We start from the raw sequence: 18,505 nt of genomic DNA, 5'->3' as shown, positions 1-18,505 counted from the left end.
AGTTTACATACGCCTACGTTGGAGTCATTAAAACTTGTTTTTCAACCACTCCACAAATTTCTTGTTATCAAACTATAGTTTTGGCAAGTCGGTTAGGACATCTATTTTGAGCATGACAAGTCATTTTCCCAACAATTGTTTACAGACAGATTATTTCACTTATAATTCGCTGTATCACAATTCCAGTGGGTCAGAGGTTTACATACACTAAGCTGACTGTGCCTTTAAACAGCTTGGAAAATTCCATAAAATGATGTCATCGCTTTAGAAGCTTCTTTTAGGCTAATCATTTGAGTCAATTGGAGGGGTACCTGTGGATGTATTTCAAGGACTACCTTCAAACTCAGTGCCTCTTTGCTTGACATCATGGGAAAATCAAAAGAAATCAGCCAGAAAAATATTGTAGACATCCACAAGTCTGGTTCATCCTTGGGAGCAATTTCCAAATGCCTGAAGGTACCACGTTCTTCTGTACAAACAATAGTACGCAAGTATAAACACCATGGGACCATGCAGCAGTCATACCTCTCAGGAAGGAGATGCATTCTGTCTCCTAGAGATGAACGTACTTTTGTGCGAAAAGTGCAAATCAATCCCAGAACATCAACAAAGGACCTTCTGAAGATGCTGGAGGAAACAGGTACAAAAGTTTCTATATCCACAGTAAAATGAGTCCTATATCGACACAACCTGAAAGGCTGCCCAGCAAGGAAGAAGTCACTGCTCCAAAACCGCCATAAAAAAAGACAGAATACAGTTTGTAACTACACATGGGGACAAAGACTGTACTTTTGGGATTTTGTAGAAATGTCATCACAAAGCCCTGAACTCAATCCTATAGAACATTTGTGGGCAGAAATGAAAAAGCGTGTGCGAGCAAGGAGGCCTACAAACCTGACTAAGTTACACCAGCTCTGTCAGGAGGAATGGGCCACAATTCAGCCAACTTATTGTGGGAAGCTTGTGGAAGGCTACCCGAAACGTTTGACCCAAGTTAAACAATTTAAAGGCAATGCTACCAAATGCTAATTGAGTGTATGTAAACTTCTAACCCAGTAGGAATGTGATGAAAGAAATAAAAGCTGAAATAAATTATTCTCTCTACTATTATTATGACATTTCAAATTCTTAAAATAAAGTGGTGATCCTAACTGACCTAAGACAGGGAATTTTTACTAGGATGAAATGTCAGGAATTGTGAAAAACTGAGTTTAAATGTATTTGGCTAAGGTGTATGTAAACTTCCGACTTCAAATGTAGGTCATCTTCCAGAGGAATGGATGACTGGCTAGGGACAGGGGTATAGGTCATCTTCCAGAGGAATGGATGACTGGCCAGGGACAGGGGCACTGGTCACCTTCCAGATCAATGGAGACTGGCTAGGGAGGGACAGGGGCACTAGTCACCTTCCAGAGGAATGGATGACTGGCCAGGGAGGGACAGGGGCACTAGTCACCATCCAGAGGAAAGAATGACTGGCTAGGGAGGGACAGGGGCACTAGTCACCTTCCAGAGGAATGGATGACTGGCTAGGGAGGGACAGGGGCACTAGTCACCATCCAGAGGAATGGATGACTGGCCAGGGAGGGACAGGGGCACTGGTCACCTTCCAGATCAATGGATGACTGGCTAGGGAGGGACAGGGGCACTAGTCACCTTCCAGAGGAATGGATGACTGGCTAGGGAGGGACAGGGGCACTAGTCACCTTCCAGAGGAATGGATGACTGGCTAGGGAGGGACAGGGGCACTAGTCACCATCCAGAGGAATGGATGACTGGCCAGGGAGGGACAGGGGCACTGGTCACCTTCCAGATCAATGGATGACTGGCTAGGGAGGGACAGGGGCACTAGTCACCTTCCAGAGGAATGGATGACTGGCTAGGGAGGGACAGGGGCACTAGTCACCATCCAGAGGAATGGATGACTGGCCAGGGAGGGACAGGGGCACTGGTCACCTTCCAGATCAATGGATGACTGGCTAGGGAGGGACAGGGGCACTAGTCACCTTCCAGAGGAATGGATGACTGGCTAGGGAGGCACAGGGGCACTAGTCACCTTCCAGAGGAATGGATGACTAGTGTCTCAGGATGGTAAGTTGGTGGTTGAAGATATCCCTCTAGTGGTGTGGGGGCTGTGCTTTGGCAAAGTGGGTGGGGTTATATCCTTCCTGTTTGGCCCTGTCTCCTGACCCCTCCTGTCTCAGCCTCCAGTATTTATGCTGCAGTAGTTTATGTGTCGGGGGGCTAGGGTCAGTTTGTTATATCTGGAGTACTTCTCCTGTCCTATTCGGTGTCCTGTGTGAATCTAAGTGTGCGTTCTCTAATTCTCTCGTTCTCTCTTTCTTTCTCTCTCTCGGAGGACCTGAGCCCTAGGACCATGCCCCAGGACTACCTGACATGATGACTCCTTGCTGTCCCCAGTCCACCTGACCGTGCTGCTGCTCCAGTTTCAACTGTTCTGCCTTATTATTATTCAACCATGCTGGTCATTTATGAACATTTGAACATCTTGGCCATGTTCTGGTATAATCTCCACCCGGCACAGCCAGAAGAGGACTGGCCACCCCACATAGCCTGGTTCCTCTCTAAGTTTTGGCCTTTCTAGGGAGTTTTTCCTAGCCACCGTGCTTCTACACCTGATTGCTTGCTGTTTGGGGTTTTAGGCTGGGTTTCTGTACAGCACTTTGAGATATCAGCTGATGTACGAAGGGCTATATAAATAAACTTGATTTGATTTGATTTGATGACTGGCTAGGGAGGGACAGGGGCACTGGTCACCCTCCAGAGGAATGGATGACTGGCTAGGGAGGGACAGGGGCACTGGTCACCCTCCAGAGGAATGGATGACTGGCTAGGGAGGGACAGGGGCACTGGTCACCCTCCAGAGTGGAAACAGACACACAGACACAACAAGCATACACACACACTAAGATGAAGAGACATGTAAACATCAACACACAGACACAACAAGCATACACACACACTAAGATGAAGACTCATGTAAACATCAACACATAGACACAACAAGCATACACACACACTAAGATGAAGACTCATGTAAACATCAACACATAGACACAACAAGCATACACACACACTAAGATGAAGACTCATGTAAACATCAACACATAGACACAACAAGCATACACACACACTAAGATGAAGACTCATGTAAACATCAACACATAGACACAACAAGCATACACACACACTAAGATGAAGACTCATGTAAACATCAACACATAGACACAACAAGCATACACACACACTAAGATGAAGAGACATGTAAACATCAACACACAGACACAACAAGCATACACACACACTAAGATGAAGACTCATGTAAACATCAACACATAGACACAACAAGCATACACACACACTAAGATGAAGACTCATGTAAACATCAACACACAGACACAACAAGCATACACACACACTAAGATGAAGACTCATGTAAACATCAACACATAGACACAACAAGCATACACACACACTAAGATGAAGACTCATGTAAACATCAACACATAGACACAACAAGCATACACACATGCACTCATCTCATACAAATAAGAATTATCTTAAAATACTACATTTATTAGAGTGGATTACTGGCCAGAGAGTCACTGGTCACCTTTCTGTCCCTGTGACCACCATGACAAAGGCGGTCTCCGCTGGTCAACAGACAGACTCAGTGTGACACTGTGGTCACTAACAGCATGGTGCCGTCACACTAAGGCCAGGGTAACAACTGTTATGGTGGATAGATACATCTATTAACTGACCAGCTCAGTGCACAGTGACGCCGGTGTGACAGCCCGGAATTGTCCCAAACACCATGTGGCCAATAAATGAGTAGGTGAGCATTGCGTCATTCACACTAAATAGCATCTCTGCTGATAGTGACGTCAGCCATTTGAGCTGGATAGCTGATCGACTCTTTGGCAGCATTCAAATGCGTTTGGTTGCAGATAATGAGTAAGCAACAATTTAGCTAATTACACCACCTCACTTCTACCAACACGTCTCCTGCGCCAGATGACTGTGTGATCTCCAGATGACTGTGTGATCTCGCTCTCTGTGGCCGATATGAGCAAAACGTTTAAAGAGGTTAACAATCAGATGACTGAATACCAGGGCGTGTCCCTCAAAGCATGACCAGCTCTCAAGCGTCTTCACAGACATTTACAATCTCTCCTTGTCCCACTCTGTAAACCCAACATGTTTCAAACTGACCACTATTGTCCCTGTTCCCAATAGTTCCAAGGGAACCTTCTGACATGACTATGTCCCTGTAGCACTCACATCTGTAATTATGAAGTGCTTTGAAAGGCTGGTCATGACACACATCAACACTATCATCTCAGACACCCTAGACCAACTCCAATTCACATACCACCTCAACAGATCCACAGATGACACAATTTCAATTGCTCTTCACACTGCTCTCTCCCACCTGGACAAGAGAGGAAATAACTATGAGAAGGCTGTTGATAGACTACAGCTCAGTGTTCAACACCATAGTCCCCTCCAAGTTAATCACCAAGCTAGGGACCCTGGGACTGAACCCCTCCTTCTGCAGCTAGATGCTGGACTTCTGACAGGCCGGCCCCAGGTGGTGAGGGTAGGCAACAACACCTCCGCCACACTGACCCTCAACACGGGGGCCCCTCAGGGGTGTGTGCTTAGTCCCCTTCTGTACTCCCTGTTCACCCACGACTCCGTGGCCAAGCACAAATCCAAAGCCATCTTCAAGTTTACTGACGACACAACGGTGGTAGGCCTGATCACCGACGGCATTAGGACAGCGTACAGGGAGGCGGTCAGAGACTTAGCAGTGTGGTGCCAGGACGACAACCTCTCCCTCAACGTCAATAAGACCAAGGAGCTGATCGTGGACTATAGGAGAAAGAGGGAAGAGCAGGCCCCCCATCCACATCGACGGGGCTGTTGTGGAGCGGGTCGAGAGCTTCAAGTTCCTTGGCATCTACATCACTAAGAACTTAACATGGGCAAAGTAAGGTGGACTGAACACCTCGGTGCAGATAAAAACGGAATAATAACAACACAAAACTAATTAGAAGGCTAGAGAAATGTATCGACCAACATTACCAAAGCAATCAACATCCAAACATGACAGAGGATAAACATGGAGAGCCAATCCCCAAAAGAAAACATGACTCCTTGACGGACACGGATGATTTAAGCTTTTCACAACCGGGAATGGTAAGGAGATCTGTTAAAATCGATCAATGATAAACTGGGCATGGATTAGTCAGTAAAGATATAAAGGAGTTGAAGGCGAGCCTCTAGATGAGTGACGAATAAGCTGTTACAAGGAAGAAACAAACAAACAAGCTAAAAGGTACAGTCAATGAGATTGAAACAAACGTTAATGAACTTGAAAAGGAGAACATGTTTCTGAGAGAAGCCTTACTTGACCTACAGACTAGGTCTATGAGAAAAAATCTGATACTTATTGCTATCAAAGTAAAAGAAAGGTGAAGATCCTGAAAGTGTGGTAAAATAATTATATTTTACAGCGCTACAGAGCCCAGGTGATGGTGCCAACAAAATCCAACTCGAACGTGTTCGGAAAAAGATATGAGCACCCAATCGCTGCCAAATTTGCATTCTTCAGAGATAAAATAAATTGTTAAAAGCCTGAGTAAAAGACTTGCTGGCCCGAAAATAGGAATTAATGATCAGTTCCTGAAGGAAATTGCAGAATGGCGCAAAGTTCTGTACCCAATCTTCAAGCAGAATAGATTAAAAGGGAAACGTGTAGCTTTCGTAATCAATAAACTGTATATAACCAAATGTTCTGAGACACAAAGACTACTCCATGGCTATTCTAAATATTACAAAGTTCCCATAGAGGAGTCGAATAATGGAACACCCAATAATATCCATGGTAGGGATTGTAATAAAAAAATATGTAGGAAAACAATAAAATACAACAATTGATACAAAACAACTACACCATCCCATTCAAGATAAGGAATGTTACAAATAATTTGAATTTGACTTAATTAGTATTAAATAGATAAGACAGCATTAGAATAAAGTATAATTAGTATTAAATAGATAAGACACCATTAGAAGAAAACATAATTAGTATTAAATAGATAAGACAGCATTAGAATAAAGTATAATTAGTATTAAATAGATAAGACAGCATTAGAATAAAGTATAATTAGTATTAAATAGATAAGACAGCATTAGAATAAAGTATAATTAGTATTAAATAGATAAGACAGCATTAGAATAAAGTATAATTAGTATTAAATAGATAAGACACCATTAGAAGAAAACATCATTAGTATTAAATAGATAAGACAGCATTAGAATAAAGTATAATTAGTATTAAATAGATAAGACAGCATTAGAATAAAGTATAATTAGTATTAAATAGATAAGACAGCATTAGAATAAAGTATAATTAGTATTAAATAGATAAGACAGCATTAGAATAAAGTATAATTAGTATTAAATAGATAAGACACCATTAGAAGAAAACATCATTAGTATTAAGTAGATAAGACAGCATTAGAAGAAAACATAATTAGTATTAAGTAGATTAGACACCATTAGAAGAAAACATCATTAGTATTAAGTAGATAAGACACCATTAGAAGAAAGCATAATTAGTATTAAATAGATAAGACAGCATTAGAAGAAAACATCATTAGTATTAAGTAGATTAGACAGCATTAGAAGAAAACATAATTAGCTAAATAATACATCTAATATAAGGAACCAAACACAAAAGTACTCAATCAACATGGTAGAGATAAAACACAGCAAACAGTGGACATAGAAGGCACAGTATGTGGGTATGTGCAAGTGTATTGTGATGGAAGGTGAGGTGTGTGTTTTTGTGTTTGGAAAAGTGTGGAGTTAAGTGAGAGAAAAAAGAAAATGGTTGCATATCCCAGAGCCCATGTATTGTCCCCGACGCTCTACCCCAGACACCCACCTGAGCGACCAATACACACAGGAGAAGTCCTTATCTGTTTTATGGGCCTAATGTAAGAAGTCTATACGCAGCCAAAACAGAAAGATGAATGCGGTCAGAGAGCCACTGGAGCAGCACAGCCCCCTCAAGATTCTGAGCCTGCCTGGCAGGGTTGGTCTTACAAAGCCAAGGCCCCCTGATGGGAGAGCATAATATACAAGGAAATTCTCAAAGCTGCTAATGAGAACCTTGACGACCTTGTACCTAGCCAGTGGGGATTCCAGTGGGGTGCCCCCACCCAGGTAGTAGCAGTGCTGGCAACACTAGCTGAAGTAACCCACTGGGAGGGGGTCACACTCGGATAATCAGAAAGGGGGGGCAAATTACTGTGGCCCTGTTGGCACAAATAATCAAAGGTCTGACAGCACGGAGATGCTTGAGAAAAAGGTCAAAATGGGGGACCAGCATGTAGGTGTTTCAGGCTGTATCTGAGCTCCATCAGCTAGGACTTAACATTGGTTAATAAAATCTCCCAATTTGTACTACATTTTTGCTCAATTTTGCATGCCTTCTCAAAAAGCTGCAACTGTATATGCATTTGCACATTAAGTCCTTTCTTGAATTGGGCTCGGGGATGGAAAAATGTTGTGGTTGTTTGTGGGGGAAAGGGGTCGAGTGTGTATGAGTATGTTTGTGTGTGTGTATCCCACATCTGTTGCTATGGGGTAAAGATGTAAGGGACAACGTAGGATGAATCACAATTATTGCTTGCTAAAATAATAATTGCTTGCCAAAAATGTAATTGATGTAATGGCAATCCTGGTTATAGATATTAATCCTTCTCATGAACTTCCTACAATATTACGCATATTACTCGTTAATTGTGTAAATTAAGAGCTACAAGATTTTTTTATGTACAGTACCAATCTAAAGTTTAGACACACTTACTCAAGGGTTTTTCTTTATTTGTACTATTTTCTACGTTGTAGAATAAAAGTGAAGACATCAAAATGATGAAATAACACATATGGAATCATGTAGTAACCAAAAACGTTTCAACAAATCAACGGTGATCGCTACATAAATAGTCATATTAAACATTCATGAAAATACAAGTGTCTCACATGTATCGAAAGCCTAGAATCTTGCTAATCCAACGTTGTCCGATTTAAAAAAGGATTTACTGCGAAAGAACACGATGTGATTATCTGAGCATAGAGCCCCATAATATATATATTTTTTAAACCAGCACAGGGGTAACATAATCACAAACTGCATTAAAATAAATTGTTTACCTTTGACGATCTTCGTCTGTTTGCAATTCCAATGCTCATTGTTACACAATGAATGATCTTTTGTTTGATCAAATCTGTTTTTATAGCCTAACACAAAACATTTTGTGAACCACTTGTGTCGTGAATTCCGTCTCATTCCATTTGACGACACATTCCAGGTAAATAACCCACCCAGAACGTGACTTCTCCAGTCATGTTTGGCTTCACTGCAATCAACTGGTTTGTTTGTAACACAATCAAACCTGATGGGCCATTTCGCATTGACTGAAAGAAACCGATTTGAAGACAACAAGTCATGACATCATTGTGCACCAATGATTTGCCCGCTGTTTAGTTGATTGACTGAACAAGTGGTGGTGCTCCAACCCAAAACCATTACCTACTTATTTTCCACCATAATTTGCAAATAAATTCATAAAAAATCCTACAATGTGATTTACCCCCCCCCCCCCAAAGGTGCGGACTCCGACCGCAAATCCTGACTCAATAGAGGAGGGTCCGGGTGGGCATCTACCGTCGGCTCCGGTACGGGGCGAAGTACACACTCCGCTCGCAGATACGTCATTCTCCATGGCGGCTCTGGTGCGGGGATCGTCGCCGGAAGCTCCGGACCGTGGATTGTCGCCAGAGGATCCGGACCGCGGTTCGTCGCCGGGTACGCCGGACCGTGGTTTGTCGCCGGGTAATCCGGACCGTAGGAACCAAACCGTGGGTCATCGCCGGGGACTCCGGACCGTGGTTCGTCGCCGGGGACTCCGGACCGTGGTTCGTCGCCGGGTACTCCGGACCGCAGGTTGTCGCCGGGTACTCCGGACCGCAGGTTCGTCGCCGGGTACTCCGGACCGCGGGTCGTCGCCGGGTACTCCGGACCGCGGGTCGTCGCCGGGTACTCCGGACCGCGGGTCGTCGCCGGGTACTCCGGACCGCGGGTCGTCGCAGGGGACTCCGGACCGTGGGTCGTCGCCGGAGGCTCCGGACCGGGAACCCCCGCTGGAGACTCTGGACCGTGTCCGGACCGTGGACCCTCTCAGGAGGTTCCGGACCGTGGACCGTCTCAGGAGGTTCCGGACCGTGGACCGTCACAGGAGGTTCCGGACCGTGGACCGTCTCAGGAGGTTCCGGACCGTGGACCGTCTCAGGAGGTTCCGGACCGTGGACCGTCTCAGGAGGTTCCGGACCGTGGACCGTCTCAGGAGGTTCCAGACCGTGGACCGTCGTTGGAGGTTCCGGACCGTGGACCGTCGTTGGAGGTTCCGGACCGTGAAACGTTGTTGGAGGTTCCGGACTGTGAAACGTCGCCGGAGGTTCCGGACTGTGAAACGTCGCCGGAGGTTCCGGACTGTGAAACGTCGCCGGAGGTTCCGGACTGTGAAACGTCGTCGGAAGCTCCGGACTGGGAAGTGTCACCGGAAGCTCTGTGCATGGGGCCGGCACTGGTGGTACCGGGCTGGTGACACGTACCTCAGGACGAGCGCGAGGAGCAGGCACAGGACGTACTGGACTGTGGAGGCGCACTGGAGGTCTATAGTTTCCATATTTGCAAATAAATTCATAAAAAATCCTACAAAGGGATTTTCTGGATTTTTTCCCCTCATCTTGTCTGTCATAGTTGAAGTGTACCTATGATGAAAATTACAGGCCTCTCTCATATTTATAATTGGGAGAACTTGCACAATTGGCGGCTGACTAAATACTTTTTTTGCCCCACTGTACACACTCACTAGACTATATACACACTCACTATACTATATACACACCATATACTCACTCACTAGACTATATATATACACACCATCTACACACTCACTAGACTATATATACACACTCACTAGACTATATACACACACCATCTACACACTCACTAGACTATATATATATATATATATATATATATATATATATATATACACACACTCACTAGATTTTATATACACACCATGTACACACTCACTATACTATATATACACACACACACTCACTATACTATATATATATATATACACACTCACTAGACTATATACAGTGCCTTGCGAAAGTATTCGGCCCCCTTGAACTTTGCGACCTTTTGCCACATTTCAGGCTTCAAACATAGAGATATAAAACTGTATTTTTTTGTGAAGAATCAAAAACAAGTGGGACACAATCATGAAGTGGAACGACATTTATTGGATATTTCAAACTTTTTTAACAAATCAAAAACTGAAAAATTGGGCGTGCAAAATTAGACAGCCCCCTTAAGTTAATACTTTGTAGCGCCACCTTTTGCTGCGATTACAGCTGTAAGTCGCTTGGGGTATGTCTCTATCAGTTTTTCACATAGAGAGACTGAAATTTACAGTTTTATATCTTTATGTTTGAAGCCTGAAATGTGGCAAAAGGTCGCAAAGTTCAAGGGGGCCGAATACTTTCGCAAGGCACTGTATATGCACACTCACTAGATTATATATACACACCATCTACACACTCACTATACTATATATATACACAATCACTAGACTATATACACACCATATACACACTCATTAGACTATATATACACACACCATATACACACTCACGAACCAACATACACACAACATATACATACTCACGAGACTATATATATATATATATATATATATATACACACACTCACTAGACTATATACACACACCATATACACACTCACTAGACTAAACTGCCCAAACTGCTATAGATCTATATCTATCCTACCCTGTCTTTCTAAGGTCTTTGAAAGCCAAGTTAACAAACAGATTACCGACCATTTCGAATCCCACCGTACCTTCTCCACTATGCAATCTGGTTTCAGAGCTGGTCATGGGTGCACCCCAGCCACGCTCAAGGTCCTAAACGACATCATAACCGCCATCGATAAGAGACATTACTGTGCAGCCATATTCATCGACCTGGCCAAGGCTTTCGACTCTGTCAATCACCACATTCTTATTGGCAGACTCGACAGCCTTGGTTTCTCAAATGATTGCCTCGCCTGGTTAACCAACTACTTCTCTGATAGAGTTCAGTGTGTCAAATCGGAGGGCCTGTTGTCCGGACCTCTGGCCGTCTCTATGGGGGTGCCACAGGGTTCAATCCTCGGGCCGACTCTCTTCTCTGTATACATCAATGATGTTGCTCTTGCTGCTGGTGATTCTCTGGTACACATCTACGCAGACGACACTATTCTGTATACTTATGGCCCCTCTTTGGACACTGTGTTAACTAACCTCCAGACGAGCTTCAATACCATACAACTCTCCTTCCGTGGCCTCCAACTTCTCTCAAACGCAGGGAAAACTAAATGCATGCTATTCAACCGATCCCTGCCCGCACCTGCTCGCCCGTCCAGCATCACTACTCTGGACGGCTCTGACTTAGAATACGTGGACAACTACAAATACCTAGGTGTCTGGTTAGACTGTAAACTCTCCTTCCAGACTCACATCAAACATCTCCAATCCAAAGTTAAATCTAGAATTGGCTTCCTATATTGCAACAAAGCATCCTTCACTCATGCTGCCAAACATACCCTCGTAAACCTGACCATCCTACCGATCCTTGACTTCGGTGATGTCATCTATAAAATAGCCTCCAACACTCTACTCAACAAACTGGATGCAGTCTATCCGTCTTGTCACCAAAGCCCCATACACTACCTACCATTGCAACCTGTACGCTCTCGTTGGTTGGCCCTCGCTTCATACTCGTCGCCAAACCCACTGGCTACTGGTTATCTACAAGTCTCTGCTAGGTAAAGCCCCGCCTTATCTCAGCTCACTGGTCACCATAGCAGCACCCACTCGTAGCACGCGCTCAAGCAGGTATATCTCACTGGTCACCCCCAAAGCCAACACCTCCTTTGGTCGTCTTTCCTTCCAGTTCTCTGCTGCCAATGCCTGGAACGAACTGCAAAAATCTCTGAAGTTGGAGACTCATATCTCCCTCACCAGCTTTAAGCACCAGCTATCAGAGCAGCTCACAGATCACTGCACATTTACATAGCCCATCTGTAAACAGCCCATCTATCTACCTACCTCATCCCCATACAGTATTTATTTATTTATCTTGCTCATTGCACCCCAGTAACTCTACTTGCACATTCATCTTCTGCACATCTACCATTCCAGTGTTTAATTGTTATATTTTAATTACCTCGCCACCATGGCCTATTTATTGCCTTAACTCCCTTATCTTACCGCATTTGCACTCACTGTACATAGACATCTAGTTTTCTTTTGTTCCACTGTATTATTGACTGTATGTTTTGTTTATTCCATGTGTAACTCTGTGTTGTTGTATGTGTCAAATTGCTATGCTTTATCTTGGCCAGGTCGCAGTTGCAAATGAGAACTTGTTCTCAACTAGCCTACCTGGTTAAATAAAGGTGTCACGTTCTGACCTTCGTCCTTTATTATGTCTTTGTGTTAGTTTGGTCAGGCTGTGAGTTGGGGTGGGTAGTCTATGTTCTTTTTTCTATGTAAGTATTTATGTGTTTGGCCTGGTATGGTTCTCAATCAGAGGCAGGTGTCGTTCGTTGTCTCTGATTGAGAATCATACTTAGGTAGCCTGTTTTCCCCATTTTAGTTGTGGGTGATTGTTTTCGGTCTCTGTGTCGTCACCAGACAGAACTGTTTCGTTTTCATGTGTTCTCCTTGGTATTTTGTTCTTTGTGTTCAGTGTTAACAAATCTCAACATGGACACGTACCACGCTGCATATTGGTCCGATCCTTCATACTCCTCGTCAGAGGAAGACGAATCTCGTTACAAAAGGAACAAAATCTAAATAAAATATACACACCATCTACACACTCACTAGACTATATATATACACACACTCACTAGACTATATACACACACCATCTACACACTCACTAGACTATATATATACACACACTCACTAGACTATATATATACACACACTCACTAGACTATATATACACACCATCTACACACTCACTAGACTATATATATACACACACTCACTAGACTATATATATACACACACTCACTAGACTATATATATACACACACTCACTAGACTATATATATACACACACTCACTAGACTATATATATACACACACTCACTAGACTATATATATACACACACTCACTAGACTATATATATACACACACTCACTAGACTATATACACACACCATAAACACACTCACTAGACTATATATATACACACACTCACTAGACTATATACACACACCATAAACACACTCACTAGACTATATATATAAACACACTCACTAGACTATATATATACACACACTCACTAGACTATATATATACACACACTCACTAGACTATATATATACACACACTCACTAGACTATATACACACACTCACTAGACTATATACACACACCATCTACACACTCACTAGACTATATATATACACACACTCACTAGACTATATATATACACACACTCACTAGACTATATATATACACACACTCACTAGACTATATACACACACTCACTAGACTATATACACACACCATCTACACACTCACTAGACTATATATATACACACACTCACTAGACTATATATATACACACACTCACTAGACTATATACACACACCATCTACACACTCACTAGACTATATATATACACACACTCACTAGACTATATATATACACACACTCACTAGACTATATACACACACTCACTAGACTATATACACACACCATCTACACACTCACTAGACTATATATATAAACACACTCACTAGACTATATATATACACACACTCACTAGACTATATATATACACACACTCACTAGACTATATATATACACACACTCACTAGACTATATATACACACACTCACTAGACTATATATATACACACACTCACTAGACTATATACACACACCATAAACACACTCACTAGACTATATATATACACACACTCACTAGACTATATACACACACCATAAACACACTCACTAGACTATATATATACACACACTCACTAGACTATATACACACACCATATACACACTCACTAGACTATATATACACACCATCTACACACTCACTAGACTATATACACACACCATCTACACACTCACTAGACTATATATATACACACACTCACTAGACTATATACACACACCATAAACACACTCACTAGACTATATATATACACACACCATATACACACTCACTAGACTATATACACACACCATCTACACACTCACTAGACTATATATATACACACACTCACTAGACTATATACACACACCATAAACACACTCACTAGACTATATATATACACACACTCACTAGACTATATACACACACCATAAACACACTCACTAGACTATATATACACACACTCACTAGACTATATATACACACACTCACTAGACTATATATATACACACACTCACTAGACTATATATATACACACACTCACTAGACTATATATATACACACTCACTAGACTATATATATACACACACTCACTAGACTATATATATACACACACTCACTAGACTATATATATACACACTCACTAGACTATATATATACACACACTCACTAGACTATATATACACACACTCACTAGACTATATATATACACACACTCACTAGACTATATACACACACCATATACACACTCACTAGACTATATATATACACACACTCACTAGACTATATACACACACCATAAACACACTCACTAGACTATATATATACACACACTCACTAGACTATATACACACCATAAACACACTCACTAGACTATATATATACACACACTCACTAGACTATATATATACACACACTCACTAGACTATATACACACCATAAACACACTCACTAGACTATATATACACACACTCACTAGACTATATATACACACACTCACTAGACTATATACACACACCATATACACACTCACTAGACTATATATATACACACACTCACTAGACTATATATATACACACACTCACTAGACTATATACACACCATAAACACACTCACTAGACTATATATACACACACTCACTAGACTATATATACACACACTCACTAGACTATATACACACACCATATACACACTCACTAGACTATATACACACACTCACTAGACTATATACACACACCATATACACACTCACTAGACTATATATACACACACTCACTAGACTATATACACACACCATAAACACACTCACTAGACTATATATATACACACACTCACTAGACTATATACACACACCATAAACACACTCACTAGACTATATATACACACACTCACTAGACTATATACACACACCATATACACACTCACTAGACTATATACACACACTCACTAGACTATATACACACACCATATACACACTCACTAGACTATATACACACACCATATACACACTCACTAGACTATATACACACACCATATACACACTCACTAGACTATATACACACACCATATACACACACCTTCACATACAATTTGCTGCTGCTACTCTGTTCTTTATTTGACTCTTATTTTTATCTGTCCTGATGCCTAGTCACTTTACCCTGCCTTCATGTACATATCTACCTTAAATACCTCGTGCTGTATTTCTGCACATTGATCTGGCACTGGTAATACCTGGATATAGCTCCACATTGATCTGGTACTGGTAATACCTGGATATAGCTCCACATTGATCTGGTACTGGTAATACCTGGATATAGCTCCACATTGATCTGGTACTGGTAATACCTGGATATAGCTCCACATTGATCTGGTACTGGTAATACCTGTATATAGCTCCACATTGATCTGGTACTGGTAATACCTGGATATAGCTCCACATTGATCTGGTACTGGTAATACCTGTATATAGCTCCACATTGATCTGGTACTGGTAATACCTGGATATAGCTCCACATTGATCTGGTACTGGTAATAGCTGTTTATAGCTCCACATTGATCTGGTACTGGTAATAGCTGTTTATAGCTCCACATTGATCTGGTACTGGTAATAGCTGTTTATAGCTCCACATTGATCTGGTACTGGTAATAGCTGTTTATAGCTCCACATTGATCTGGTACTGGTAATACCTGTATATAGTTCCACAATGATCTGGTACTGGTAATAGCTGTTTATAGCTCCACATTGATCTGGTACTGGTAATACCTGTATATAGATCCACAATGATCTGGTACTGGTAATACCTGTATATAGCTCCACATTGATCTGGTACTGGTAATTCCTGTATATAGATCCACAATGATCTGGTACTGGTAATAGCTGTTTATAGCTCCACATTGATCTGGTACTGGTAATACCTGTATATAGCTCCATACTGGTCTGGTACTGGTAATACCTGTATATAGATCCATACTGGTCTGGTACTGGTAATACCTGTATATAGATCCATACTGGTCTGGTACTGGTAATACCTGTATATAGCTCCATACTGGTCTGGTACTGGTAATACCTGTATATAGCTCCACATTGATCTGGTACTGGTAATACCTGTATATAGATCCACAATGATCTGGTACTGGTAATAGCTGTTTATAGCTCCACATTGATCTGGTACTGGTAATACCTGTATATAGCTCCATACTGGTCTGGTACTGGTAATACCTGTATATAGATCCATACTGGTCTGGTACTGGTAATACCTGTATATAGATCCATACTGGTCTGGTACTGGTAATACCTGTATATAGCTCCATACTGGTCTGGTACTGGTAATACCTATATATAGATCCATACTGGTCTGGTACTGGTAATACCTGTATATAGATCCATACTGGTCTGGTACTGGTAATACCTGTATATAGCTCCATACTGGTCTGGTACTGGTAATACCTGTATATAGCTCCACATTGATCTGGTACTGGTAATACCTGTATATAGCTCCACATTGATCTGGTACTGGTAATACCTGTTTATAGCTCCACATTGATCTGGTACTGGTAATACCTGTATATAGCTCCATACTGGTCTGGTACTGGTAATACCTGTATATAGATCCATACTGGTCTGGTACTGGTAATACCTGTATATAGCTCCATACTGGTCTGGTACTGGTAATACCTGTATATAGATCCACAATGATCTGGTACTGGTAATACCTGTATATAGCTCCACATTGATCTGGTACTGGTAATACCTGTTTATAGCTCCACATTGATCTGGTACTGGTAATACCTGTATATAGCTCCATACTGGTCTGGTACTGGTAATACCTGTATATAGATCCATACTGGTCTGGTACTGGTAATACCTGTATATAGCTCCATACTGGTCTGGTACTGGTAATAGCTGTATATAGATCCACAATGATCTGGTACTGGTAATACCTGTATATAGATCCATACTGGTCTGGTACTGGTAATACCTGTATATAGATCCATACTGGTCTGGTACTGGTAATACCTGTATATAGCTCCATACTGGTCTGGTACTGGTAATACCTGTATATAGCTCCATACTGGTCTGGTACTGGTAATACCTGTATATAGATCCATACTGGTCTGGTACTGGTAATACCTGTATATAGATCCATACTGGTCTGGTACTGGTAATACCTGTATATAGCTCCATACTGGTCTGGTACTGGTACTCCCTCTGTATAAAGCACCATTCTTGTGTATTTTATTTAATTCCTTGTGTTACTATTCAATTTTTAAAGTCTGCATCATTGGGAAGGGCCCATAAACAAGCTTTTCACAGTAAAGTCTACACCAGTTGTATTCTGCACATGACAAATAATTTGATTGAATGATTGATAGATTGAATATCATGACAGAACACTGACATTCATTTTGGGTAATGGCATGTATCCAAAAACAGTCTCACAGTAGGAGTGGTGACATTGGATCAGTTTTCTCTTTTTAGATCATAATGAATAAGATCATGGACAGGAGGGGCCTGATCCTGGGTCAGCACTGCTACTCTGATATGTTTATGAATAAGGGCCTATAGGTCTTTCAATTAACTGAGTGTAATAGTGAAAAGTGGTACTTGTGTGTAAATATAAGGACCTGCAATGATCTCCCGGAGTTTGGGGTCCAGGTTGACGGTGCAGGGAAGGAACATCTCCACGTCGCGCGCCGTGAGAACGGGTGCCCGCGAGGACAGGAACACCTCGAAGCTTCGGATGTCCCCGTCGATCTCCAACAGGGGCTCCACGTCTTTGGTGGTGGGGATGTTTTTGGAGATTCTAGAGAAGAGGAAATGAGAGAGAGAGGAAATAGGAGGGAAGATCGTTAAAGATGACACTT

The 18,505-nt window shown here is 41.9% G+C and overlaps 1 protein-coding gene across 1 annotated transcript in view; it reads right to left on the bottom strand.

Annotated features, from left to right (window-relative positions):
- The window catches only part of LOC109894644 (kinase D-interacting substrate of 220 kDa B), a 103,459-nt gene that overhangs the window by 14,368 nt on the left and 70,586 nt on the right, over nucleotides 1-18,505 (bottom strand). Inside the window, 1 exon segment of the mRNA XM_031829153.1 lies at nucleotides 18,266-18,444. Within this exon segment, the coding sequence (XP_031685013.1) occupies nucleotides 18,266-18,444 (179 nt within the window).

Source organism: Oncorhynchus kisutch, linkage group LG7 (genome assembly GCF_002021735.2).
Source record: "Oncorhynchus kisutch isolate 150728-3 linkage group LG7, Okis_V2, whole genome shotgun sequence".
In the NCBI taxonomy this organism is placed as follows: Eukaryota; Metazoa; Chordata; class Actinopteri; order Salmoniformes; family Salmonidae; genus Oncorhynchus; species Oncorhynchus kisutch.
This window is presented reverse-complemented; position numbering and strand designations above follow the sequence as displayed.